The following is a 26346-nucleotide window of genomic DNA, read 5'->3' as shown; positions in this document are numbered from 1 at the left end:
GAGAAAACTTCTGTTGTAATAGACGCTGTATAAATAAAATTGAATTGAATTGAAATTGCGGAGTGATCCAGAAGTCCTCCAGAACATTGAGCAGCTCTGATCCAGAGATCCTGGAAGACCTCCGCTGCTGAAGGAGCTCCAACCAGCTGTTAACTCCTATCTGGTCCAGGTTTGTTGGATAACTGAACCTGTCCCAGTCTGCACGCTCCCGGCTCAAGCGGGACCTCCTGCTCTGATGAAGACCTGATCCCGTTTGACGGTGGTTTGGGGTCTTACCTGTTGATGTAAGACCACAGAGACACCGTCTTGGCCGGAATCTCCTGCACAAGAACACAAGAAGACAGTTGAATCCCCTGACGAGAACAGGCCGTTCCTGCAGGACCGGACGGAGACGCGGGACCTGCTGAACCAAGTTCTGGTCTCCTGTCCCTGCCTGGACAGAACCGGTCCAGGTTCAGATGTAGAAGCTGCGTACCTTGGCCGTCCTCTCCTGCTCGCTGTTGCTGAGGAACGTCCCGAACAGGCAGCTGTGCAGGTGGTCCAGCACCGTGATGAGGAACAGCTCGTTGAACTCAAAGGCTGCTGGGAACTGGAGTCAAAGGAAAACACAAGCTCACACCGACCGACACGTCCGTCCTCACGTCTCCTCAGAGGAAAGTCAGGACACAAACATAAAGACAAACTATGGTAAAAGAACGGTGATGTACAGAGCTATGTCTGCATGGAACCCACTCCCCAAACACTTTAACCAAATTATTAACATAAAATAATTCAAATTGTTAGTAAAGAAACATCTCTTGAATAGATACATGTAAAACTTATTTAATTATTATTAAATAAATAATGTAGATAGTATATGGGTATGTGTGTATATATGTATATGTACTGTATGTATGTATATATATATATATATATATATATATATATATATATATATATATATATATATACTATGATATATATATACTATGATAACTATACAGGACTGTCTCAGAAAATTTGAATATTGTGATAAAGTCCTTTATTTTCTGTAATGCAAAAATGTCATACATTCTGGATTCATTACAAATCAACTGAAATATTGCAAGCCTTTTATTATTTTAATATTGCTGATTATGGCTTACAGTTTAAGATTAAGATTCACAGAATATTCTAATTTTTTGAGATAGGATATTTGAGTTTTCTTAAGCTGTAAGCCATGATCAGCAATATTAAAATAATAAAAGGCTTGCAATATTTCAGTTGATTTGTAATGAATCCAGAATGTATGACATTTTTGCATTACAGAAAATAAAGGACTTTATCACAATATTTTAATTTTCTGAGACAGTCCTGTACATTGTTTGAATTTGTTGATGCTATAAAATGTATGAAGATGTATTGTTTTTATTTATATCTAAATATTAAACGGAATTACTTTTTATTTTTTTCTTTATTTTCTGTTTTTCCTTTCTTTTTTTATATGCTACCTCTTTAGGTTTGCTTTTAATTTTTTGTTGTAATGTACTGTGTATTATGTGTCGGACCCCAGGAATAATAGCTGCAGTTGCTGCATGGGGATCCAAATAAAACTATATATAAACAAACATGGAGGAGGGTGATGTTCAGGGGTCTGACCTGCCGAGTCATCTGCCAAACGCAGTCGAGGAACTGGACGAAGAGCGGCGAGCGCTCCGAGTTGGCGTGGTTCTCGTCTCCGTGACCCACTCGCTGCAGGAAATAAAACCACGGTCAGAAACGGAGGCAGCAGTTCACCAACAGCTGACTCGGCTCGCCATCATCTGTCCCCAGGGGGACAACTCATCACCTTACCCAAGGCAAGGCAAGTTTATTTGTACAGCACAGTTCAACACAAGGTAATTCAAAGTGCTTTACATCAAGATTAAAATCGGCAAGACACAATTAAACAGTAAATAACATATAAAATGAAATAAAATTATAAGAAAAGAGGTAAAATAATAAAAAGCACAAGTTGTTAAAAAGTAAGGGCAGTAGAGTACAGCAGGTACATCTCATTCTTACAATGGCAATAATTACGTTTCTCTACGGTGAAAACGTACAAAGACCAGGTCAAATACAGTATTACAAAAGTAATCTGTAACAATTTGTATGGTGAATTAAACCAATTTGACAATTCTATGCCACAATGCCTGTTTCCAGGTCTTATTTCACACAAGTGAGGAGAATTACGTTTCTATACGGTCAAAACGTACAAAGACCGGGTCAAATACAGTATTGCAAAAGTAATCTGTGCCGATTCGTGCGGTGAATCAAACCAATTTGACAATTCTACGTCACAATGCCTGCATTCAGGGCTTACCCATAACTTTGTGCGGTTTTCAAAAATCACAAGTATTTAATTTAAGAGTACGCTTAAATAACAAATGAAATGAAATGTTTTATTATTATCCAAATATTAAGTCAAATTACATTTAGGCTCCTACAACGGCTGTGAAGAATGAACCACAACGACGGCAGAGCTTCGTAAAACTATACAGAAAATCATTTCCTCATGCAACTGCTGCTCAGCGTGGATGTACAAGTGTTGGATTATTGGCTGTCTCGTTTTACACGCAGTTTAACGTGTCTTATTCTGTTTTTCATCTTTTTTGGATCTGCTGAGGAGCTGGTTCTTTTGTGTCCTGATAAACATCAGAACTGAGCCGTGTTCCACAGGAGTGAATGAACAAGACAAGATCTGGCAACTTGTGACTGACAGCCTGAACAACAGGCATCACCTGACGACGGGACGGGAATGAAGCCGGCGGGTCCGGAAACACTCCTGACTCTTAATATTAATCACTACGTTTACATGCAGTCAAAATTCGGGTTAAGGTCAATATTCCGGTTACTGAAACATTGGGAATAATCTGTTTAAATGCGTGAGCAAACAGGGTTATCCCTGTATACATGGTAATTAATCATTTGGGATATCTGGATCAAACCAGCGACGCACGGAGAACATCATGACACAATTCCTGTCATTTCCGCTTCTTCTTCCTGTATCCAAATTCAAAACAACAACAATAACAGCAGCAGGGCGGATAATCAACAGCCCAGTTGAAGTCGTTTTGTTTCTCGGCCCTGTAGTTCGCCTTTTTCAGCATCTTCCAGCGGAGCTTGATCTGGTCTGGAGTTCGTACAAATGCTGCTTCGCGCAACTTTTCGCTCACCTTCTTGTAAATCTTCTATCCCAGTACTTTCTACCGTCTACAAATGACAAAATGTTCATATCTTGCATTACATTTCTGAAGTGATTAGTCTCCTCCTGGTGCTTCGTTTCGCCATGTTCATAAAAACCTCCTGGACTCAAAAAACCAAGATTCCTTGCAAAAAGAACATTTGCAGAAAACATATTCCTGTTCCTTTTGATGGGGATACCCCGTTAGGCTATACATGACCAAATATGAGCAAATTCCGCTTATTCAAAGGGGTTATTGGTGTTTACATGGTCGTGCGCAACCGGGTTATTGCTAATATTCCAGTTAGAAAAGGGTTATTGACTGCATGTAAACGTAGTCCATGTTGTTACAGGAAGAAGGTCTTACGGCTGAAAACTTGTGTCCAAAGCTGATCCACTCCTTCTCCACCAGAACCTGGAAATAAAAACAGTTGTTAGTTCGGAACACACATGGACAGAGTTGCTGGTTCCCCTCCACTAAAGGAAGAACCACCATCGATAGAACTTGCTAGCTGGTTGGTATCATGGTGTCCACCACACTGGACATGGAACAGAAGTCAAGGAGACAGTGGTCTGAGGACATCGGGGAGAACATTCTAGGTAGGTAAAGGCTAGAAAAGCGTCTCCAAGCAGCTGGATGGTCCCGTGACTACAGGTTGATGTTTAGGATCCACAGGACCGTAGACGACCTCCCTGGACTTGGACACAAGAGGACAACTGAGGACAAACTGAAGAGACGGATGATACGAACGGAAACTAAAGAGTCCAAAACAACTTCCAAAGAGATTCAAGGTGAACTCCAAGGTCCAGGGGCCTCATTTATAAAGCTTGCATGCGCACAAAACAGGGCTTGAAAGATGCGCACGCCACCTTTTACGCAAAGGTTGGGATTTAAATTTTTTTTTTTTTTAATTTTTAAAAAGCATAGATAAATTTTGACAGGGTATTTTCATTTGTCAAATCATCCTACCTGCATTTATCTATGTGGAAGTGTGATCTGACGGGTTTTTTTCTTCCGCCGAAGCGTCGTACACATAGATCTATGTGGAAGCACATTCTGACTTCCTGCTGTTAAATTGTCTATTTGCATGAAAAAGCCTTTGAAAAAAAAAAGAAACTGAGATAAAAGAAACGGGGATCGTACGGTAGTATTTTCTGCCGAGGTAGGACACCTCGGCAGAACACTGGCTCGACATATGTCTCATTCATCCCGACGCACAGCAGAAACAGGCTGCAGGAAGCCGCTGCGCATGCTCAGCAGGCTCATTCATATGCAAATACAATCATCATGTGGTTTGCATTGACCATTCTTGGTAAAAAGTGGGCGTGTAGAGGGCGGGATATGAGGCAAATTCAGCTGCGCAATCTTCCAGCTGGACTGTGATTTATAAAGCGAACATTGCGTGCAAGTGTGCGTGCACACGGTTTTATAAATCCGGATTTTTTTTTGCGCCCGCCATTTTCGGCTTTTGGGAGCACGCGCACTTTTAGTATGAATCCTACACACTCTTTTATAAATGAGGCCCCTGGTCCATCAGTGTCAGACCATCCATCACTGTTGGAACCAGAGTGGACCACCGAGGAGGACTCCACTGTAGAGGGAATGCGTATGACGTCACAGATGCAACTTCACAGCGGGTTTCGCCCACTGAGTGGTAGAAAGACTGAGTGTCAGCTTAAACTTTCAGTTTGAGCAACTGGAAAACATCTAAAATGGGAAAGAGCTGTTGTGCGATCGACTGTACTCATAGATTTAGCAAGAAATCAGAGTTTTACAGACTGCCGAAAAATAAGCTTAAGAGAGACAAATGGATCGCTGCAATTCGCAGAAACAACTGGATTCCAGGCACCAAAACGTGGATTTGTGGTTCCCATTTTGTATCAGGTAATGTTGGATTTTAGGGTAGCTAACGTTAAACGGTCAAATCATAAAGTTCGGTGTCCTCATCACTTTAATTTCACCAACAAATCCTGCCTTGAAGTCGGACCAAGCATCAAGACTTTTGTATGCCTTCAAGCTTTGCTTCGTGTATTTACCCGGTGTAGAAAATAAGTACATATAAATATCAGGAAACTCGATTCGTGGCCAAATATTAATGTCCATGGACCACTGGTTCTTGGTAACTGTACCAAATATTAATGTCCATGGACCACTGGTTCTTGGGGTAACTGTACGTGTCACTGTCAAGTCCAACTGACTTTAATTTAAGCCCATAATCATCTGTTATCCCGTCTTCTCCACTAGTTGCAGCCATTTTTGCCACAGTGTGAGTAAGGGGGCTGGTCCAGTGGGGAAGTGATGTCAATCATACCCTCGATTAGAACCAGAGTGGACTACCGGGTTCCGGGGGTCTTGAATCTGTGCAACGAAGTCTCAAGACCATGGAGATGTTCAGGGAGGGTTTTACCAGCGTAGAAATCATTGATAATATTGGAGCACTCCTTGAGGACCACCTGCTCCAGGACCAGGGACCTGGATGCCCTCCCAGATCTCCCAGAGCTCCCAGAGCTCCCAGGGGCCTCATTTAAAATGGAGTGCGTAGAATTCATACTAAAAGTGCACGTACACCCAAAAGCCGAAAATGGCGGGCGCAAAAAAAAATCCGGATCTATAAAACCGCCTGCACGCAGACTTCCACGCAATGTTCTCTTTATAAATCACAGTCCAGCTGGAAGGTTGTGCAGCTGAATCCGGCTCATATCCCGCCCTCTACACGCCCACTTCATACCAAAAATGGTATGTTTTTGCATATGAATGAGCCTGCTGAGCATGCGCAGTGGCTTCCTGCAGCCTGTTTGGCTTCAGAATGAATCATGGAATGAATGAGATGTGTCCAGCCACCGTACTGAATTTCACTGAGATCTGAGATCGAGATGTTGTGGATGAGGTGGAGGACAGGAAAACGACATTATTTTGTGGTCACAGTAAAAGTAGAAAAATAAATAGTATAAAATACAGTGAGTGAGTGGCAGCACGCCGTTGCTGCGCGGAACGCCGTGAGTTCCCCGGCGCAACAGGGGGGGGGCATGTCCCCCCGTCTTTTCAAAATCATGTCCCCCCCCACTTTTTATAGTTTAAAAACTAACGGTAGGATCAGCCATTAACTGCAAATCACACCCTATGCGAAGGGCCCGGCAGCCCCGCTTCACCCCCCGCTCCCCCTCCTCCTTTCCCGTCTCCCCTCAGAGCTGCTCAGGGAAGGTTTATGGTTCCGCGTCACCAACGCGGAGCCTACGGCGTAGGAGCACGTCGCCGCGTACCCTACGCCGTAGGCTCCGCGTCGTTATAACGCAGGGCCTTAATTTAGGCTTACACCTAAGCCTAAAGGTTTCCTAAAGGTTTCACGCGCGCGTAAAACTCATATATATAAAAAAAATCGGTGTCCCTTTAGGGAAGAAATGAGAGGCTCCGTGGAGCCCCTAAACGCTCTACGAAGCCCCTCATTTGTTCTGTCCTAAAGCGGGGGGTGAAGAGGAGGTTCCCGGCGTGTCACCGCGGCTGCAGCTCCAGCAGCAGCAGAGTCCTGACTGACGCTGGGCTTTACACACAGAGGGACACGATCAGCGCTGTTTTATTATAAGTCTGATATATGTTGTGATATGTGATGACATTATTAAGAGTATGACATGAATCTGGCTTCATTTCACCACCTCAAACCCTGCATCGCCAGTTCCCCGTGTCTTAAGTAAATTCTTACGGGAGGGTCCCGGTTGCCGTAAAGATAAGCAGATTTTTCGGTTAGTTTTTTCTTTTTAGATCCGAGGCTTTGCGTAGAAGGCGGCTTCCGCAACTTTCAGGCGCTTTTTCTGCGCAAGCAAGCTTTATAGATGAGGCCCCAGGTCTCCCAGATCTCCCAGAGCTCCCAGATCTCCCAGAGCTCCCAGAGCTCCTGCTCCAGGACCAGTGTGATGAGGTGTGACTGAGTGTGCTGATGTGTAACCTGGAAGCCGGTGAGCGTGCGGTAGTATCCGTCCAGCATCAGCATGGCCAGAGAGGTGAGCTGGGCGGTCCTGTCCCAGCCGTCGCTGCAGTGGACCACCACCGACGTCTTCCCCGACTCCAGCTTGTAGGCGACCTTCGCTGCTCCGGCCAACAACAGCTGCAGGAAGCACAGACGCCACTCTTCAGACAGGAACATGCAGCCACTCCTACATTTACCTTTATTTCTGCACTGCCATCATGAACCAGGTCATCAGCCTCGTTTCATTTGCTAATATATGTCCAGCTTTGCATGTCAGGACTGGAACAAGTTTAAAAACTAGAGATCGGTATCGGCCGATAATGCCCCTATCGGTTTAGATCGGCGTTCTCAAAATAATAGTTGAAAGCAGCCGATCTGATGACGTTTACAACAACAAACCGCCGCCAGCGCGTGCGTTCCCACACCTCAGACCAAGGTGTCCCAAGAAGGTGTGACCGGCGTCGCCGGTATGGGAGTTTTACAATGTCCGAAAAGGACAACAAATTTGCAGTTTGCAAAGTGCAAAGGAAATACCCCGAGGAGGAATGTAAAATAATTAACACAATGAAGCTGATAAGACATTTGAACATTTCTGACACAAATGAGTCGGCTGCTGCAAAGGCAGAGAAAGAAAACGCTAACTCACCTATTAACCTATTAACGACAGCAGCAACAGCAAGAAAAATAAAGAACTACATCGTAAGGTAATGAATTCCTAAGCCTTGATCATCAGCCGCTTTCTGTTGTAGAAGACATCGGGTTTAAACGCGTCGTTAGCTGCTTGGATCCACGGTTCGTGCTGCAGAGTTTAATATTTCACTGATTAATGTCTGCCAGAGTTATACCAAACAATAATACAGTCCAAAGCCTCATGCAGGACGACAGTCGTGTCAGTCGCTTCACAAGTGTCATTTGCAGTTCTAGTATGAAGAGTTTCCTCACAAGAGTTTCCTCACACGCGGCGGATGCTATCACTAAAGCTTTTGCAAAGCTTAATAATTCATAATTAATTTTTTATTTTAAGATTTCATTCCTTTTTCCACAGGAAAACTAAGGTTTATAGTTTACAACTTGTATCAACTCTAAGAGAGTGTGAGATATCTGTGTTGGTGCACAGTATTGTATTACCATAAGAAAGCTTAAGCTAGTGAGCTACACTTACTCTTCGTAAGCTGAGTCTTAATCATCTCTAAGAGTCTTGCCTGAAATAAAACAGTCAATTCATGATACTTTCTCATCTCCTAATTTTGATGCCTAATAATACAATGTCAGTGTTGTGTACATGAGACAATAATATTGAAGAATTTACGGATTTCACGCTGTGATCGGTGATCAGCAGATACTGCTTTTGGAGATCGGTGATCGGCCCTCAAAATACCGATCGGTGCATCTCTATTAAAAACAGCTGAGAGAGTAAGGCTTTGACGTGGTTTTGTTGTGTTACCCGGGTGTACTCCAGCCAGTGGGTCTGGTCGATGGCGGAGTGCCAGTGAGCCTCATCTATCGTGGGGTACACCACGTCCTTCAGCTTCCTCAGGGACTCCCTCATCACGTGAATGTTGGGGATTTCCAGGAAGTTCAGCTCCACGTTGGGGTAGAAGCTTTCGTTCTCATACCCTCCGTCCTTGGCCTGGGGGGGATGAGAGAGAGAGAGAGAGAGAAACAGATCTGAAGCAGGATGTGAGGACGGAGGGAGCAGAGGAGAGGGAGGCGGCCGCCGGACCTTGGTGGTGACGGCCACGCCGCTCTGTCGGGCGTCAAACACGGTGAGTTTGTGGGACTGAGCGTTGGCGTCCATGATGATCTGGAGGAGACGCTCGTCCTCCTTGCAGCGCCGGTCCGACGGCCCCACTAAGGGCTGGCTGCAGCGCACCACGGTGGCCTGGGTCTCCGGGTGGATCCAGGACAAGACCTGCACAAAGACCAGGACAGGGTCAGGACCATTTTTTTTTTTTTTTCATTTCATTTATTTTTATTTGTTATAGAGGGACAATGTACATTAATGAACATTTAAAAAAAATGTAAATGCACCCAATTGTAGCCAAAAGGTTAATTTCCATTGGCAGTCCCCCTGTCAGAAGGAACACAAGGTGTAGTAGTAAAGGCAAAAAGAAATTACAGTAAAAGTAGTTGAAGTTGTTTATTTATAGTAGGATAAGCCCCTTGAGTTGTAACAACTCGTTTACGAGGGGGTCCTACACAAAAAACATCAAGACATAACACAACTCAGCACAATACAGTGAAAGGAGACAAGACAATACAATACAATACAGACACGAAAACAAAACAAAAACAAACAATCAAACCAAAAAAAAACAAACAAGACAGACATATACAAAAATCACTTCGACAAAATTGCAACCAGAGTTTGAACAAATATAAGATGAGAAAATAAAAAAATAAAAAATAAAAAATAAAATAAATAATAAATAAAATAAAATAAAATAAAATAAAATAAAATAAAAATAAATAAATAATAAAAAAACAAAGACATGTCATAGATACAATATTTAGAAAGCAACATTACACATAACTCCTCCTCCCCTCCCATCCGATCCACTAGCAGTGACACTCTCCTTCCCCCTCAGCAACGCAGGAATGTATCTACATCCCCCAACCAAACAAGGCCAGTATTCATAAACAAACAATACATTTCACACCAGCCACAAGCATATAGACCCCGCACTACAGATAAATCAGGGACTAGTGTTGACAAATTTGGCTGTCGATTAGACATTTCTTAAAATCTTTTTTGATTGAGCTGTATGAGATGGACTCTTTTATGTTTTGAGGGATTGTATTCCACTCATTAGCCGCCCTGTAGGTAAAAACGGATTGACCAAATACAGTTTTCCTAAATGGGATCTCACAATCACCTCTAGCAGCCGCTCTAGTGACACTTGTTGCAGGTGATCTAAACTTCATAAGGCTACAGAGTGGCGGCGGAGCTAAGCTGTGACGGATTTTGTACATGAGGCAGCAGTTTTTGAAAATTACAAGATTGTTCCAGCTCCAGACCGGCAGATATGCTTGTGTTCGGTACCGTTAGATTATATCTACTATAACCCAGAACGACTGACGGACACATCCTGCCGCTTCAAGACGTCAAACGTTCCAGAGCGATGGGGCGTCAGGGTACGGGATATCTCCCATCATGCACTGTGGTTAGGGCTGGGGATCGATTCAAATGTCAAGAATCGATTCGATTCCGATTCTTAAGATTCAGAATTGATTATCACCATTTGATTCGATTCGATATTGATTTTGGTTAGTGTTATCAAAAATGTTTTTTGAGCTGTTGCCTGAATTATATGACAATAATTATTCTGAAATAACTAAGAAATAAATAACTCAAATAGGCCTTTCAATATCCATTTAAAGTGCAAAAAAAGGAAACAAATCATTTTAGCTTGTCTGATTTATTCTGTCACCAGACACACAGCTTGCCATGAAGCACCTGGTATTTTTCATTTTTCACACCGAGTACGAGTATTTTAATTTGTGTACTTGCCGATACCAAGTACCGATACATTACTTCTACCACAAAAATAAATAGGCTAAAAATGCAATGCATTTGATTATTTGCAACAGATACATTCAATAAAAATAAATAAAATGAGTAGAATAACTATTTTAATTCAAAATAGGTATTCTACTCATTTAAACATTTTTGAATTTTAAAATTCAGTATTGGGGCCGATACTGCTCTCATGTACTCGTATTCGCAAAAATTCTCCGATACCACGCACTGATACCACTTCATTGTTGTTGTAGTTACTGATTAGCGACTCTAGGGGGAGATGTTGAGCTGCCGTCAGCGTGGTGATGAGAAGAGAGTGATACCCATGAGTGAGACTGGCAGCGCCGTTTCAGGCAAGATAGCGACAATTAATGCAGCGGGACGTCAGCAGTGTGGACATTTTTCAAAATAAGTGACGACGAGAGAAGCAAGGCAGACTGGAAGCTACGTGCTGCTAAGGTGTCAAGAGGAGGAAAGGAGAATACGTCGTTTAATACCAGCAACTTTATAAAACATCTCAAGACGCATCATAATCTGTCTTCTCGACGCACTCGAGCCGCGATTTGATGTTTCATTGATATGTTATATGTTTGATATTTCTTAAATGTGAACACAGTGCCAGTGTGGAGACTTTTTATTTACATAGAAAGATTATTTTTTGTTTAAAATAGTTATTCTACTCTTATCTGTTGGTCGGATCGAGGATCAGAGACCTCATGTCTAAATAATGAGGTTCTTCTATTAATAGACGTCCTCCTTCCTGGTGGAGATCTACTCCAAGACAGGGGGCAGGAGTCATCAAGCTCTTAGTGTGAAAGGGTGCTTCAGGAAGCACAAGACATCAAGCCCCCCGAGAACCCCTGAGATGTGCTGGAGGAAAATTTATGGACATCATCAGCACAAGATCCTGGAAATAAATGAACTCTGGGAAAGCAGACGTTGGGACGTCCGACGGGCGTCTTGCGTCGCGCTATGGTAAAGGAAACCAGAGGGGGAATCGAGCAGAAACACGAGCAGGAAGCTTTGTGATGTCACAGCTTAGTATTTAAGGTTGTTTTAGTGTAAAAGATGAAGATGAACCTGTTGTCTTTTGGTAAAACTACACCGTGAAGACCAGCGTCCTTCAGACGACGCGTCTCCAGACTCACCGGGATGCGGTGCTTGGCCCTGAACGCCGCCACGCGCCGGATGTCGTCCTCTGTGACGTTGGTGGGGATGACCAGCAGGGAGGGGTAGGTGTCGCACAGCTCGTAGGCGCCGTTCATCTTACTGAAGGTCCAGCTCTCGTTGGGGAGACCCTGCCGGAACACATCCAGTCAGACGGAGGAACCGTCCCTGATCCGTCCTACAGCTGTCACCAACGCTGGTTTCTCCTGCGGCTTTAATGCACCTAAACACACCGCCTGAGTCGTTCACCCCCACCCTGTTCACCAAACCTCTAGTTAGTGTTAGTAAACCTCTAGTTAGTGTTAGTAAACCTCTAGTTAGTGTTCAGTAAACCTCTAGTTAGTGTTAGTAAACCCCTAGTTAGTGTTAGTAAACCTCTAGTTAGTGTTCAGTAAACCTCTAGTTAGTGTTAGTAAACCCCTAGTTAGTGTTAGTAAACCTCTAGTTAGTGTTAGTAAACCCCTAGTTAGTGTTAGTAAACCTCTAGTTAGTGTTAGTAAACATCTAGTTAGTGTTAGTAAACCTCTAGTTAGTGTTCAGTAAACCTCTAGTTAGTGTTAGTAAACCCCTAGTTAGTGTTAGTAAACCTCTAGTTAGTGTTAGTAAACCCCTAGTTAGTGTTAGTAAACCTCTAGTTAGTGTTAGTAAACCCCTAGTTAGTGTTAGTAAACATCTAGTTAGTGTCAGTAAACCTCTAGTTAGTGTCAGTAAACCTCTAGTTAGTGTCAGTAAACCTCTAGTTAGTGTTAATAAACCTCTAGTTAGTGTTTAGTAAACCTCCAGTTAGTGTTTAGTAAACCTCTAGTTAGTGTTAATAAACCTAGTTAGTGTTAGTAAACCTCTAGTTAGTGTTTGTAAACCTTTAGTTAGTGTTAGTAAACCTCTAGTTAGTGTTAGTAAACCCTGTAGTTAATGTTCAGTAAACCTCTAGTTAGTGTTTAGTAAAGACTCTAGTTAGTGTTTAGTAAACCTCTAATTAATGTTTAATAAACCTCTAGTTAGTGTTAGTAAACCTCTAGTTAGTGTTAGTAAACCCCCTGTTTATATAGTCATCCCTGTATTGCACCAGTTAGCCATTGTGTCTGTGTCTCTCCTTTCTCTGTTCTTCATTCTCTCTGTCTCTCTGTTCTCTCTTTTCCTGCTCTGCCCAGCAGCAGGAGGTTCCCCCCTTATGATCCAGGTCCTGGTCCAGGTTTATTCCGCCCTTAATAAGTGCCACACTGTTTATTTACTGTACATTTGTTATTTACTGTTGCTACTTTTAAATCTGGGTACAGTGAGTGAAATAACCGGAGTCAAATTCCTTGTCGGGCAATGTTCAAACTTGGCCAATAAAACTGATTCTGAGCTGATTCTGATTCTGAAGGGGAGTTTTTCTTGCTACTGTTTGGCTTAAGGTTTTTCTCCCACTAGGGGAGTTTTTACCTGCCATTGTTCATGTTATGTTTATGTAATAATTACTCAGGGTCATGTTCTGGGTCTCTGGAAAGTTCTTAGAGACAACTTCTGTTGTAATAGACACTATATAAATAAAATTGAATTGAACCCCTGCAGGACTGTCCTGCTCTGCACTGAGCAGGTTTCACGGTTCGGTAGTCCCACTAACCTGACGCTTGTACTCTGCCACCGGGTCGTACACCTTCCAGCCGTCCACAGGATACTGGTCCTTGTACAGGAAGGCAAACAGAGGCTGGCGCACAAAAACACAAGTTAGTATCAATGCTGACATCCAACTTATCAGGAACGAAGACATGAATAACACACTACACTACAGTATACAGTAATCCCTCGCTATAACGCGGTTCACCTTTCACGTCTCGCTGCTTCACGGATTTACATTGTGCATCGTGTTCTGCATTCTGATTGGCTAAACAGTCTCCCCGCTTCTTCACTTCCTGTGTCAATAACGTTGGTTGCTTAGCAACAATGCTGAGAACAGCCAATGAGCTTCAGCAGCTCAAGAACGATTGATGAATCGTTCATTACAGTCTCAGATATAACTAATGGTGGCATGTCGGTTTATAACAATCTTTTTGCCCAGAAGAAAAAAGAGCGACAACAACGACCCATAACTATGTTCTTCTCTCGAAAAAACACACCTGCACTACGGGTTTTAGAAGAAAAAGACGCTACAAAGCGGGTCAGGATGCAGCGGCTCAGAAGAGCAGTGAAATACGCACCAGTCAAAATTTGTCCTACTGTACTTATTGTATTTTTTTTCACAATCATTTTTAATGTTCTCCCGTTGAAATCCAGTTATACGGGTCACGGTGGGGCTGATCTCCGCAATTTGAACACTTGTATAATAAGGTTGCTACTTCACAGATTTCACCCATCGCGGTTTCTTTTTGGAGCGTAACCCCCACGAAAAACCAGGGATTACTGTACTGCATACGTATGTGTGAATCCCCTTAAATGTTTGTCATGTGATGTTTGCATTAAACCTTCCTGGTCATTTTAGTCACATCAGGTGTGAAAAAACAGATCAGCAGGTTTCAGCTGCAGACTTTAACTTTAACTGATGAAGAGAAGGTGAACTGACCAGGTCCCGGGAGAGAGGGAAGGCGTGTTTGGCCAGAACGTTCGCCACATCCGGCTGACTCTCTGACGCGGTGTAGGCGAACCGGGGACTCCTCATGTCCTGAAGAGTGGACACATCAGCAGACGGGTCAGTCAGACGCCTGGGAAACTCCTGAGCTGAGGGGTGGAGGTGGGAATACCTTGCAGACCAGCTCCAGGCCTTTGGTGTTCTCTCCCTGGAGGGGAACAGTGATGGCCTCCAGTCTGCTGATGACTCCCAGGGTCACTTCCAGGGTGAAAGGAGCCTCCTGATGAGCAGAGAACAATGTGAGGAACACACCTGAAGAACAGCAACAGGTGCACGCCCTCTGATGACACAGGTGAACGCGTTACAATAAACCAATGATCCCCAACCCCCGGGCCGGGCCGTGGCTCATTTGGTACCGGGCCGCACAAAAAGAAAAAATAATTTCTGTAGCATCCCGACTGATGATGGTTGACTCTCAAACTGATGGTTCACACAAGTTTTTATTCCTTGGATGTAAATACACTACAAAAATACACTGTAAGAGCTATAAAGGAATAAAATAGAATAGAGTTAGTCTTTCTACATTCATATAAGTTTCATTTAACTTAAATACAGACCGACACAGCTGCTCGCTCGGTCGGAAATAACAGCTACCGTTAACCACAATACATGAGTAACCATGGCAACCAAACTCAAGCTGGACATAAATACAGCATACAATTTGCAAAGAAAACAAATCCTTATCAGCAGGTGCTTTTTGTGTCAGTTAGGCTCCACTTTAGCATTCCTGACACTCGTTTAGTCTCAGACACACTTTCTACTGCCGTTAAACTTTTACTGTTAAAGTCCGAAGCACCGGATGTTTCCAAGGTCTCGGTGAGACGCCTTCAAAATAAAAGCACTAAATATCGGTCTCCTTAATATATAACAAATAAAAAAAAAGCCTGGCTTTAAAGGGGACATATTATGAAAAACAGGTTTTTTCTTGTTTTAACATATATAAAGTGGTCTCCCCTCACCCTGCCAGCAGAGGGTGAGGGGAGGTCTGTGACCCCCGCCCGACAGAATCCCCCAGTGTCACGTGAATTTTTTTTGAGTCGATTAGAATCTGCTCCCGTGCTGAGTCACGACAGGAGCAGATTTCCATAGGTTCAGCCGCCGCTGCTGAAACCACGCCCACAACCAGCTCTCTCCGTCGGCTAGAGCTCCGCCATTGTTTAGAAGCGGTGGCTGTTTGAACAGCGAGGGAGAGTAGAAATGAGATTTTGCATCGACACTTACCTTACTTACTTACTACAGAACTACAGATGATCCACCATCTGTTCTCCAAGCTATTTATTAAATAAATGGTCTCTGCTCTTGACCACCGTTTGCTGCGTTACACCGACGCAGCCGTACGCCGTACCCTACGGCGTAGATAACGCGGCAGCTCCGTGGCGGGACACGGGGGCTCGTTAACCGAGAAGCAGACGCGCCTGCCGGGGAAGCGCTTCCCCGGCAGGCGCAGATGATCTACAGGTTTGGAATGCTTATGAATGTGGTCGAAAACGCAGATCTTCGGTTATGTGTGGAAGGGTTTTTTTTTTTTTTTTTAAACAATGTAATGTGGTTACAAATTATTTTATAAACGGAGGGGGGAAATATTCGGTTTTAAAAATACCCGGCTACGTGTGGACGGGGTCTAAGATCCGTTTACACCGTGTAACTGAATGCGAGCGTCCGACTATCACGTGTGACATCGGACGCTCTCTGTCCCCGCTGAAACCGTTAAACTCGCGGCCAGTTAGGAAAGTCAATAAAAAAAAAAATAATGCAATGGATTTTATTTTGTCGCAGAAGCTCCCTGGCATGGGACATGTAGCCGGCTGCTCTTCTCCCCGGAGCGAGGCTTATTCTCCTCCCCTGCTACACGTCATTCAAGCAGCCAATCAGCACAGAGCCTCATTATCATACCCCCCCCCCCTTCCCTTAGAATGAAGCACAGAAAAAGGGGTTAGAAGCGGTAAAACTATAAACATGGCCCACAGGCTGAATTTCTGATTTATGTAGAAAAAACAAGCTTTAGATTGTTTTTAAGACATTCAAGGCCTGTTTAAAATATACATTAAATGCCATAATATGTCCCCTTTAAATAACGTTAATGAGAAAAAAAAAACATAAAAACACATTTATAGAGAGACTTCCGCTTCCGCCCGCATGGAGTGAGCAGCAGGTAAAGGCAGCTCCATTGAACCTTGATTAAAAAACACCTTCTGGACCAGTCGAAGAATAATACCTTTGTTAAAACTACTCTATAAACCCCCGAAACACTGAAAGTCGACATGAATAAGAACACCGGCTCAAGATACACGCAGAAAACTTTACAAACTCCGCCGGCCTCTTCACCGGCTGAAATGAAAGGCAGGATGGCGGGCCCCAAGGAAGAAGATTTACCCATCTCCGTGAGGACTCTGCGAAACGAACTACAAACTTATCGTGACGGTATGATGAAAGACATTAAAACGCAGATTATTGACATGCACCAGGAGATACGTAAAGATATTTCTACCCTTCGGGACGAAGCCAAAGCTGACATTAATATGCTGCGCACCGAGTTATCACTGAAGATCGACACGCTGCATAAAACTCACACAGAGACCGCAAACACGCAGAAAGAGATGGAGAAGTCCCTCTGTGATGCTTCTGACAGGATAATGCAGCTAGAGAAAACAGCAGAAACTCTCTCAAACGACTACAAGAAGCTGCAGGATAAGTGCACGGACCTTGAAAACAGGAGCCGCAGACAGAACCTGCGCATAATCGGGATCTCTGAAGGCATTGAAGCGGGGAATCCAAGCCGTTTTATGGCGGAATTTTTCACTGAGGTGCTCGGCGAGGAAAACTTCGACTCTCCCGTCATCATAGACCGCGCCCACAGAACCCTCGCTCCGAAGCCGCGGAAAGGAGATCGCCCGCGAGCCATGGTGGTTCGCCTCCACTACTACTCGGATAAAGAGAAGATCTTGAAGCTATCCAGAAACAAAGGCCGTCTGACGTATGGGGGATCCCCGGTGCACATCTTCCCGGATATGAGCCCCGAGGTCGGCCGGCTGCGTGCCTCATTCAACCAGGTGAAGGTGAGGCTGCGCACCGCGGGGGTCCCTTACAGCCTATTCTACCCGGCTAGACTGGTGATAACAACGGACGGATCCAGGCACTCATTCACTGATCCACAGGAGGCTGAAAAATTCCTAAACTCCAACAACCCGACGGCAACTGAAGACTGAGGTGATTAAGCTCCCAATTATTCTGAATTGGGGGAGACGGGGTCAGGTGAAACGCATGCTTCCTCAGGGAATGTGAAGTTAAAGACTGGTTTCTTGGAACTGATAAAACTTTAACAGGTTTATAATTATAAAAAAAAAAAAAAAAAAAAAAAAAAAAAGTTTGTACGTAGGCTGTACACATAATATGATTTGATTATTTTTATTTTTATTTTTTCCCTCTACCACCACCAAATCCTACTTTTGAATGGTCAATTAAGGTAAATATTTGTTTACACATTTATCTTGTTTACTTATTTTTCTATTATTTTATGCTACAAATAATTTTGGAAGAAGGGAGTTGAATTTAATTTTGAACTGTTACTTTAAAATGCAAAATGCAAGGTCTAAATTTCAAGTTATCAGTTTCAAGAAGGATCAATGTGGTCCAGAAGGAATAATATAAGAACTTAAAAGGAGCTTAGTGGTAAGTCAAATGTCCTTTTTCTTATGGAAGTTTAAATGGACAGAATTTGTTTTTTTTCTAGGTTATCTCTCTGTCTTTTGTTCAGGTGAAGATAGAGAGGGGTTCAGGTTTTGTTTCAAGGGGTTTTCGTTTTGTTTTGTCACATTTTCTTATTTTAAGTGGGGGTCACGTGGAAAACACAATACAATGGGTTTATCTGTTATTATTCTGAAGGAAAGGTCATGGCAGGAAAACATGGTCAATCTGTAAAAACAGTATCTCAAAATTTGATCAAATTTATTTCATGGAATTGTAAGGGACTTAATGGTGTCATCAAACGTAATAATATATTAGCCCACCTTAAAAAATTAGGAACGGATATTGGTTTCCTACAGGAAACACACTTAAAGAATCAAGATCACAAGAGATTGAATTTGCAAATGGGTAGGGCAGTCATTCCATTCTAATTTCAATGTGAAAAGTAGAGGCACAGCAATATTGATTAGAAAAACTATACCATTTATAGCGACAAAAACAATTTCGGATCCCCATGGTAGATTTGTCATTGTAACCGGGACTCTTTACAATAATCCAATTACACTGGCAAATATATATGCTCCTAATGTGGATGATGAACAATTTATCAAATCTTTTTTCGCAATATTACCAAATTTAGACTCCCACCAGCTCATAATTGGTGGAGACTTCAATTTAACGTTAGATCCTAACTTGGACAGATCATCAAATAAACCCACAAACATCTCCAAATCAGCTAAATATATTCAGACATTCATTAAAACATACAAATTAACAGACCCATGGAGAACTTTATACCCTAACAGTCGACAATATTCATATTTCTCTCCAGTCCACCATTCTTATTCAAGAATAGATTTTTTTTTAATAGACTGTGAGCTTCTACCACAAATTAGAAAGTGTGACTATGAAGCAATAGTACTGTCTGACCATAGCCCGGTTACCCTACTATTAGCTTTTGGAGATAAGCAAATGCCAAAATCCTGGCGATTCAATAATAATTTACTCTCGGACAAGAAGGCAATGGAGGAAATTAAAAGCCAAATAGATCTGTACTTGTCTATAAATGATAATGCAGAAACTTCAAGATCCACGTTATGGGAAGCACTAAAGGCGTATATTCGAGGACATATAATTTCATGGTCTAGTCTGGTAAGCAAACAAAAAAAACAAAAGGAAGCTAAAATAATTGAGGAAATAAAAAACATTGACAACCAATATTCGACTCGCACCTCTACAGATTTACATAAAAGAAAGCTAGCACTCCAAACAGAACTCACTTTACTTTATACCAAAGAGACAACTGCACGTATGATTAAAACAAAACATAAATATTATGAACATGGAGAAAAAGCTGGCAGGATATTGGCACATCAAATAAAAGAACAAGCGGCATCAAGATCAATTACTGAAATACGTACCGATACGGGACAAAATACTATAAATCCAAAAGAAATTAATGATACCTTTAAAACCTTTTACACCAAACTATATACATCTGAATCTAAGGGTGATCAATTATTAATAGACAATTTTCTAGAAAACATTAATATCCCCAAAATTGGTGCAGATGATAAAGGACAATTGGATAGACTCATAACAAAAGAAGAGATAGAACAGGCAATTCATAAAATGCAAAATTCCAAAACTCCTGGCCTTGACGGCTATACCTCCGAGTTTTATAAAGCTTTTAAGGGTCAACTTTCACCAATATTATTAGCAGTTTTCAATGAAGCATTAGCTAAAGGCTGTTTGCCACCTACTTTTTATCAGGCAAGTATTTCTTTAATTCATAAACAAAATAAAGACCCTCTAGAACCAGGATCATATAGGCCCATAAGCTTGCTGAATGTAGATTATAAAATATTGGCTAAGATTCTTGCACTACGCTTAGAAACAACTTTACCAACAGTAATCTCTCATGACCAGACAGGATTCATAAAAAACCGACAATTATTCTTTAACATTAGGAGATTGATAAATATCATTTATACACAAACTACAGATTCTAAAACCTCAGAAATATTGCTTTCTTTGGATGCACAGCAGGCTTTTGACAGGGTCGAGTGGGATTACCTCTTTTCGACCCTGTCAAGATTTGGATTCGGCCCTCAGTTTATCGCTTTGATAAAATTACTTTATGCTCAGCCACATGCCTCAGTACGGACAAACAATGTGTGTTCTGACTTCTTTCCTCTAGGCCGCTCTACTAGGCAGGGCTGCCCCTTATCACCGTTATTGTTTGCGCTCGCCATAGAGCCTCTGGCCATCTCTTTACGAACAGCAAAGGAGTATTCAGGGGTGAGAAGAGCAGGAACAGAGCACAAAGTATCTTTATACGCAGACGATTTATTACTGTACATCAAAGACCCTGAAAAATCGATACCAGCTATCATTACACTCCTCGAAAAGTTTGGATTGGTATCAGGTTATAAACTGAATTTGTCAAAGAGCATATTGTTTCCCATTAATTCAGAAGCAAAACAAAATGTACACAATTTCAGTTCTTACCCATTTGCAACTTCTAATCATTTTAAATATCTTGGGATCAATATTAGTCAGGAATTCTCACATCTTTTTAAGCATAATATTTTGAAACTCTACGAAGAAACAGAAAATAATCTCAAAAGGTGGGCTAAGAACACAGTCTCATTAGCAGGACGCATAAATGTTATTAGAATGAATATTTTACCTAAATTTTTATTTTTATTTCAGTGTATCCCTATCCTAATAAACAAATCATTTTTTAAGAAACTAGAATCTTTAATGTCCAATTACATTTGGAATGGAAAAACTCCCAGAATTAGAAAAGTGTTTTTACAAAGATCAAAAAGGCTAGGAGGGATGGGAATGCCATGCTTTCGGTTGTACTACTGGTCATGCAATTTAAGATCTATGTCTTTTTGGTGCCAACCACAGGGGGCTGATTGGTCAAGGATGGAAAATCATAGCTGTCATCCCTCTTCATTACAGGCAATGGTTTACTCACCTCTACCCATCTCTAACTTAAAAGTCAAAAATGTAGTAGTTTCACATTCATTAAAAATTTGGTCTCAGATTAGAAGACATTTTGGATTAAAGGAAGGCTCCGTTCTGACTCCGCTGATCAATAATCATACACTCAGACCACTCCTCATTGATTCAACATTTATTCAATGGTACCACAGCGGGATACACACCTTAAAAGATTTATATATTAAAAAAATGTTTCCTTCATTTCAACAGCTGCAGGAGAAATTTAATTTACATAAGAGAGACTTTTTCAAATATTTGCAAATCCGTAGCTTTGTTAAAAAAACATTTCCATCCTTCCCCCATGAGCCCCCTGAATCCATCATGGAAACACTGCTCCAATCTGATCCCTTGAAAAAAGGATCAATATCCAAAATACACGACACTCTGTTTCAAATAGACTGTACAGCTACACTGGATCATCTAAAGGAAGCCTGGCAGGAGGATCTAGGTGTGGAAATCTCAGACAACCAATGGACAAAAGCCCAAGACAATGTGCACTCCTCATCTGTATGCATAAGACATGGACTTATACAATTTAAAATACTACACAGACTGCATCTGTCCAAACTGAAGCTTTCTAAGATGTTTTCTTCAGTGAGTCCATCCTGCGACAGGTGTGGACAGGGTCCAGCTTCTCTAGCACATATGTTCTGGAAATGCCCACAAATTGTTGATTATTGGAATAGGATATTCCAAACTCTATCTGAGGTCTTACAAAAACCGATTCTACCGGATCCATTGTTAGCATTGTTTGGAGTGAAAGCTATCACTGTACAACTCTCATCTAACCAAAACAACATTACTCGGTTTGTAACATTATTAGCAAGACGATTGATACTGCTTAATTGGAAGCAGAAAAAACCCCCAACTCATGCAGCCTTGTTGAACAATGTAATGCAATACTTGGAGCTAGAAAAAATTAAATACTCATTAAGAGAGAAGGAACACATGTTTTACTCCATATGGCAGCCTTTTATGGATTATTTTAACAAGAAAGACCCATGTAGGAGAAAATGAATGTAAAAACGGATGTAACATGACACCCCCTTTTTTTATTTCATTTTTTTTTTTTTTTTTTTTTTTTCCTTTTGTTTGAATGCCTTTGTTTCTATTGTATCAAAATATTTATGTATGAAACCATGCAGTTTTAATTTTCTATTTTCTGTATGTTTTGAAAAATGCAAAACCCCAATAAAAAGAAGAAGTTTAAAAAAAAAAAAAAAAAAAAAAAAAAAAAAAAAAACATTTATAGAAATACTGATATTATAAGTAATTTACAATTTCCATTATTTCATTAAATTTTTTCGAAAATGATTTTTTATTATTATTATTATTATTATTATTATTATTATTATTATTTGAAATAATATTATCCAGAAAAGGTTGGGGACCACTGCAATAAACCAACACAGGTGAACGCGCTACGATAAAACAACCCAGTTGCGTCTAACCTTGTCCTGGCTGATGAAGTACAGCTTGTAGTCTGTGATGGTCAGAGTGCCGTTAATCAGACCGCTGAATGGACAGATGTACATCACATCCTTGACTGCATGACAGAGTAAACACAAACAACAAGGAAAAAAGTAACAATTTAGGCCAAAGTTGAATAAGTCATGAATAAGTGAATAAGTCATCACATGTGCAGGACAAGCGTTGTGATGATGGAGGTGTGATGGCCAGACGAGGACGGGGGCACCTGTAATCTGCGTGGTCTCTCCCGGCAGAAGAGGCACCTGGTTGGGCAGCACTCGGACCTGAGCTCCATAACCGAGAGGTGGAAGTTTCTGAAGAGAGAACAGAGCCGTCAGTGGAGCCACGAGACCCGGCAGAACCTGAAACTGATCTGAGGTACGGCCACAAGATGTTTGATGAATCATGTTAGTGGATCAGAAGGAACTAAACCAGCACCGATGATACTTGGGGAATCCCTTACAGCTGCTCTTGAGTTTGTCTTCTGTTCTGAATCTGTCATCACTTTCTCTCTCGTTTTGTGTCTTTTCACACGTTCACATTCACGCTGACTCCTCACTCTGCCGCCGTCGCACCTTTTTCACCCCACTGTGCTGTGTGAGTGTCACAGGAGGTGGAACTGCATAAGGTTTGGTTCTGTGGCTGCACCACCTCGTAACCATGATGGGGGAGTGCTGTAACGAGGATGGGAGGATGCCTGGCCATGGTGAAGTTTTCACTTAAACGTGGTTTTGAGGGTGTATTGCTCAGCTGTCGCTGTTCCCCTGGAAACAAGCTGGTGGAAACTTGTTTTTTAACTGGTGTTTTTTTAGCGGAGACTGAATAAAACTAGATGATCGTTGTAATCTCCGCCCTGAAGACCAAGTGCAGGTGTGGTTGTATTGGTGTTTTAGGTCGGCATTCGTTGTGCTGAAACACAAGTATCACCTGACTCTAGACCAGGGGTCGGCAACCCAAAATGTTGAAAGAGCCATACTGGACCAAAAACACAAAAAACAAATATGTCTGGAGCCGCAAAAAATGAAAAGTCTTGTATAAGCCTTAGAATGAAGGCAACACATAATGCATGTATCTATATTAGTAATAACTGGGGGAAGTTTTTTTTTTTTAATATGCACTTTGAGAAAAAAGTCGAAATGTCGAGATTAATGTACAATCTTGAGAAAAAAGTCGAAATGTCGAGAAAAAAGTCGGAATGTAGAGAAAAAAGTCGGAATGTAGAGAAAAAAGTCGCAATTTTGAGAAAAAAGTCAGAATCTCGAGGTTAATGTTGAAGTACAATCTCTAATACTCATATTGTACATTTCTGTTTATACATTTTACTTTATTCTATCTCTTACTTTATCTCCATATATTTGTTTGCTTTTATATTTTTATTTTTACTGTATTGCACCAATCACCACAACAAATTCCTTGTGTGTGTTAACAAACTTGGCAATAAACCCCCTTTCTGATTCTGATTCTGAAGAAAAAAGTTGAAATGTTGAGAAAAAAGTCGAAATGTCGAGAAAAAAGTCGAAATGTTGAGAAAAAAGTCGAAATGTCGAGAAAAAAGTCGAAATGTTGAGAAAAAAGTCGAAATGTAGAGAAAAAAGTCGAAATGTCGAGAAAAAAGTCAAAATTTTGAGAAAAAAGTCAGAATCTCGAGGTTAATGTTGAAGTACAATCTCTAATCCTCATATTGTACATTTCTGTTTATTTCTGTTTATACATTCTACTTCATTCTATCTCTTACTTTATCTCCATATATTTGTTTGCTTTTATATTTTTATTTTTACTATATTGCACCAATCACCACAACAAATTCCTTGTGTGTGTTAACAAACTTGGCAATAAACCCCCTTTCTGATTCTGATTCTGATTCTAAAGAAAAAAGTCTAAATTTCGAGAAAAAAGTTGAAATTTTGAGATTAAAAAGGAAAGGAAAAAGGAAGAAAAAAAGAAAAAAGAAGAAAAAAAGGAATAAAAGAAAAAAAAGGAAAAGAGAAAAAAAAGAAGAAAAAAAGAGAAGAAAAAGAAGAAAAAAAGGAAAAAAAAGGTCAAACATTTTTGAAAAAGCTCCAGGAGCCACTACGGCGGCGCTAAAGAGCCGCATGCGGCTCTAGAGCTGCGGGTTGCCGACCCCCGCTCTAGACCCCGTCCTCTTCTGGACCTGGATCCGATCTTACCAGGGCGACCAGACACCATCAGCTTATCTGCATCAAGACCACGTCTTTCTCTGGGTCTTGGTCCAGACAGCGTGATTTCACTGGAGGACAAACAGAACCAGGAAGTGCTCGTATACCTGTAGCCGGCGTGGCCTCATCAACTGGATCTGACCCATCTGACCTTACCGTCAGTCAGGGCAGCAGAGCTGGGACGGGAGCGAGGCGACTGCGTGAATGTGGAAAGGTGAAATGCGGGCACAAGGACGGCTACAGGAACTAAACTCTGGTAAACATGGACATTGGATGCAGTGAGTAGAGGACCACAGCAGGAAAGTGGACAGAAATGCTGGAGAAAACAGAGGCATGCTGGGACAGGAGGAGGCATGGAGCTGGACAGCAGGACAGACAGACAGAGACTTGCCAAAGCACTGGAAGGATGCTCAGAATCACTTTCTCCAAGGTAACAAAGGCCCTCATCCGCCGAGTCCGACTGCAGAGGAGAGGCAGCATGGAGGAAGTGGAGGAGGAGAGAAATCGCATCGTTATTGTGCGTGAGGGACTCGGACGCTTGGACTGGTCAAAGTCCAGGTCATATCAAGGTTTAAGAATGACCTGGACAAAGTCAGGTTCATCTGAGGGGATGATATCATGTCCTAAGACAAAAGTATGTGAAGTAAAACTTTTTACGGCGGGAGCATGGATGGCCATAGCGACTGAAATCAGAGTTATGAAACTCTAAACACAGCAAAACCCCGGCATGAGCTCATCCTGCAAGAAAACCTCTCTGACCTTCACGGGGGTCATCTCTGCAGACAGCTTCTTCTCCGCCTGACACTTGAGAAACAAGAACAAAAATATCTGCTGATGGAAAAACTGAACAAATAAAACGTGCTAACGGAAAAACCGGAACCAATAAAACCTGCTAACGGAGAAAACAGAACAAATTAAACCTGCTAACGGAGAAAACAGGGAAAAAAATAAAACCTGCTAACGGAAAAACCAGAACCGACAAAACCTGCTAACGAGGGAACTAAAACCAATAAAACCTGCTAACATAAAAACAGAAACAATAAACCCTGCTACTTCAAAAACCAGAACAAATAAAACCTGCTAACGGAGAAACCAGTAAAAAAAAATAAAACCTGCTAACGGAGAAACCAGTAAAAAAAAAATAAAACCTGCTAACGGAGAAACCAGAACAAATAAAACCTGCTCACGGAAAAACCAGAACAAATAAAACCTGCTAATGGAAAAACCAGAACAAATAAAACCTGCTAACGGAAAAACCAGAACAAATAAAACCTGCTAACGGAGAAACCAGAACAAATAAAACCTGCTAACGGAAAAACCAGAACAAATAAAACCTGCTAATGGGAAAACCAGAACAAATAAAACCTGCTAACGGAAAAACCAGAACAAATCAAACCTGCTAACGGAAAAACCAGAACAAATAGAACCTGCTAACAGAGAAAACAGGGGAAAAAAATAAAACCTGCTAATGGAGAAACCAGAACCGTCAAAACCTGCTATCGGATATACAAGAAAAATTAAGACTTGCTAACGGAAAAACCAGAACAAATAAACCCTGCTAA

The 26346-nt window shown here is 41.7% G+C and overlaps 1 protein-coding gene across 3 annotated transcripts in view; it reads right to left on the bottom strand.

Moving 5' to 3' along the window:
• Window positions 1-26346, bottom strand: part of mtmr1a (myotubularin related protein 1a) — a 41714-nt gene that overhangs the window by 6936 nt on the left and 8432 nt on the right. For 2 of the 3 annotated variants that reach the window (XM_061710677.1, XM_061710678.1), the window contains 13 exons: window positions 22834-22921; window positions 22589-22683; window positions 14551-14658; window positions 14373-14471; window positions 13437-13520; window positions 11812-11961; window positions 8867-9055; window positions 8588-8773; window positions 7123-7281; window positions 3549-3596; window positions 1618-1710; window positions 476-589; window positions 277-320 (listed from right to left, as the gene is read on the bottom strand). In XM_061710677.1, the coding sequence (XP_061566661.1) occupies window positions 277-320; window positions 476-589; window positions 1618-1710; window positions 3549-3596; window positions 7123-7281; window positions 8588-8773; window positions 8867-9055; window positions 11812-11961; window positions 13437-13520; window positions 14373-14471; window positions 14551-14658; window positions 22589-22683; window positions 22834-22921 (1457 nt within the window). Of the gene's footprint in view, window positions 1-276; window positions 321-475; window positions 590-1617; window positions 1711-3548; window positions 3597-7122; window positions 7282-8587; window positions 8774-8866; window positions 9056-11811; window positions 11962-13436; window positions 13521-14372; window positions 14472-14550; window positions 14659-22588; window positions 22684-22833; window positions 22922-25175; window positions 25245-26346 lie in introns of all 3 variants that reach the window. The other variant, XM_061710676.1, reaches the window with a different exon arrangement.

The sequence above is a fragment of the Cololabis saira genome, chromosome 20, assembly GCF_033807715.1.
Source record: "Cololabis saira isolate AMF1-May2022 chromosome 20, fColSai1.1, whole genome shotgun sequence".
NCBI classification, from domain to species: Eukaryota; Metazoa; Chordata; class Actinopteri; order Beloniformes; family Belonidae; genus Cololabis; species Cololabis saira.
Note: the sequence above shows the minus strand (reverse complement) of the source record. Positions and strands in the feature narration are given on the sequence as shown.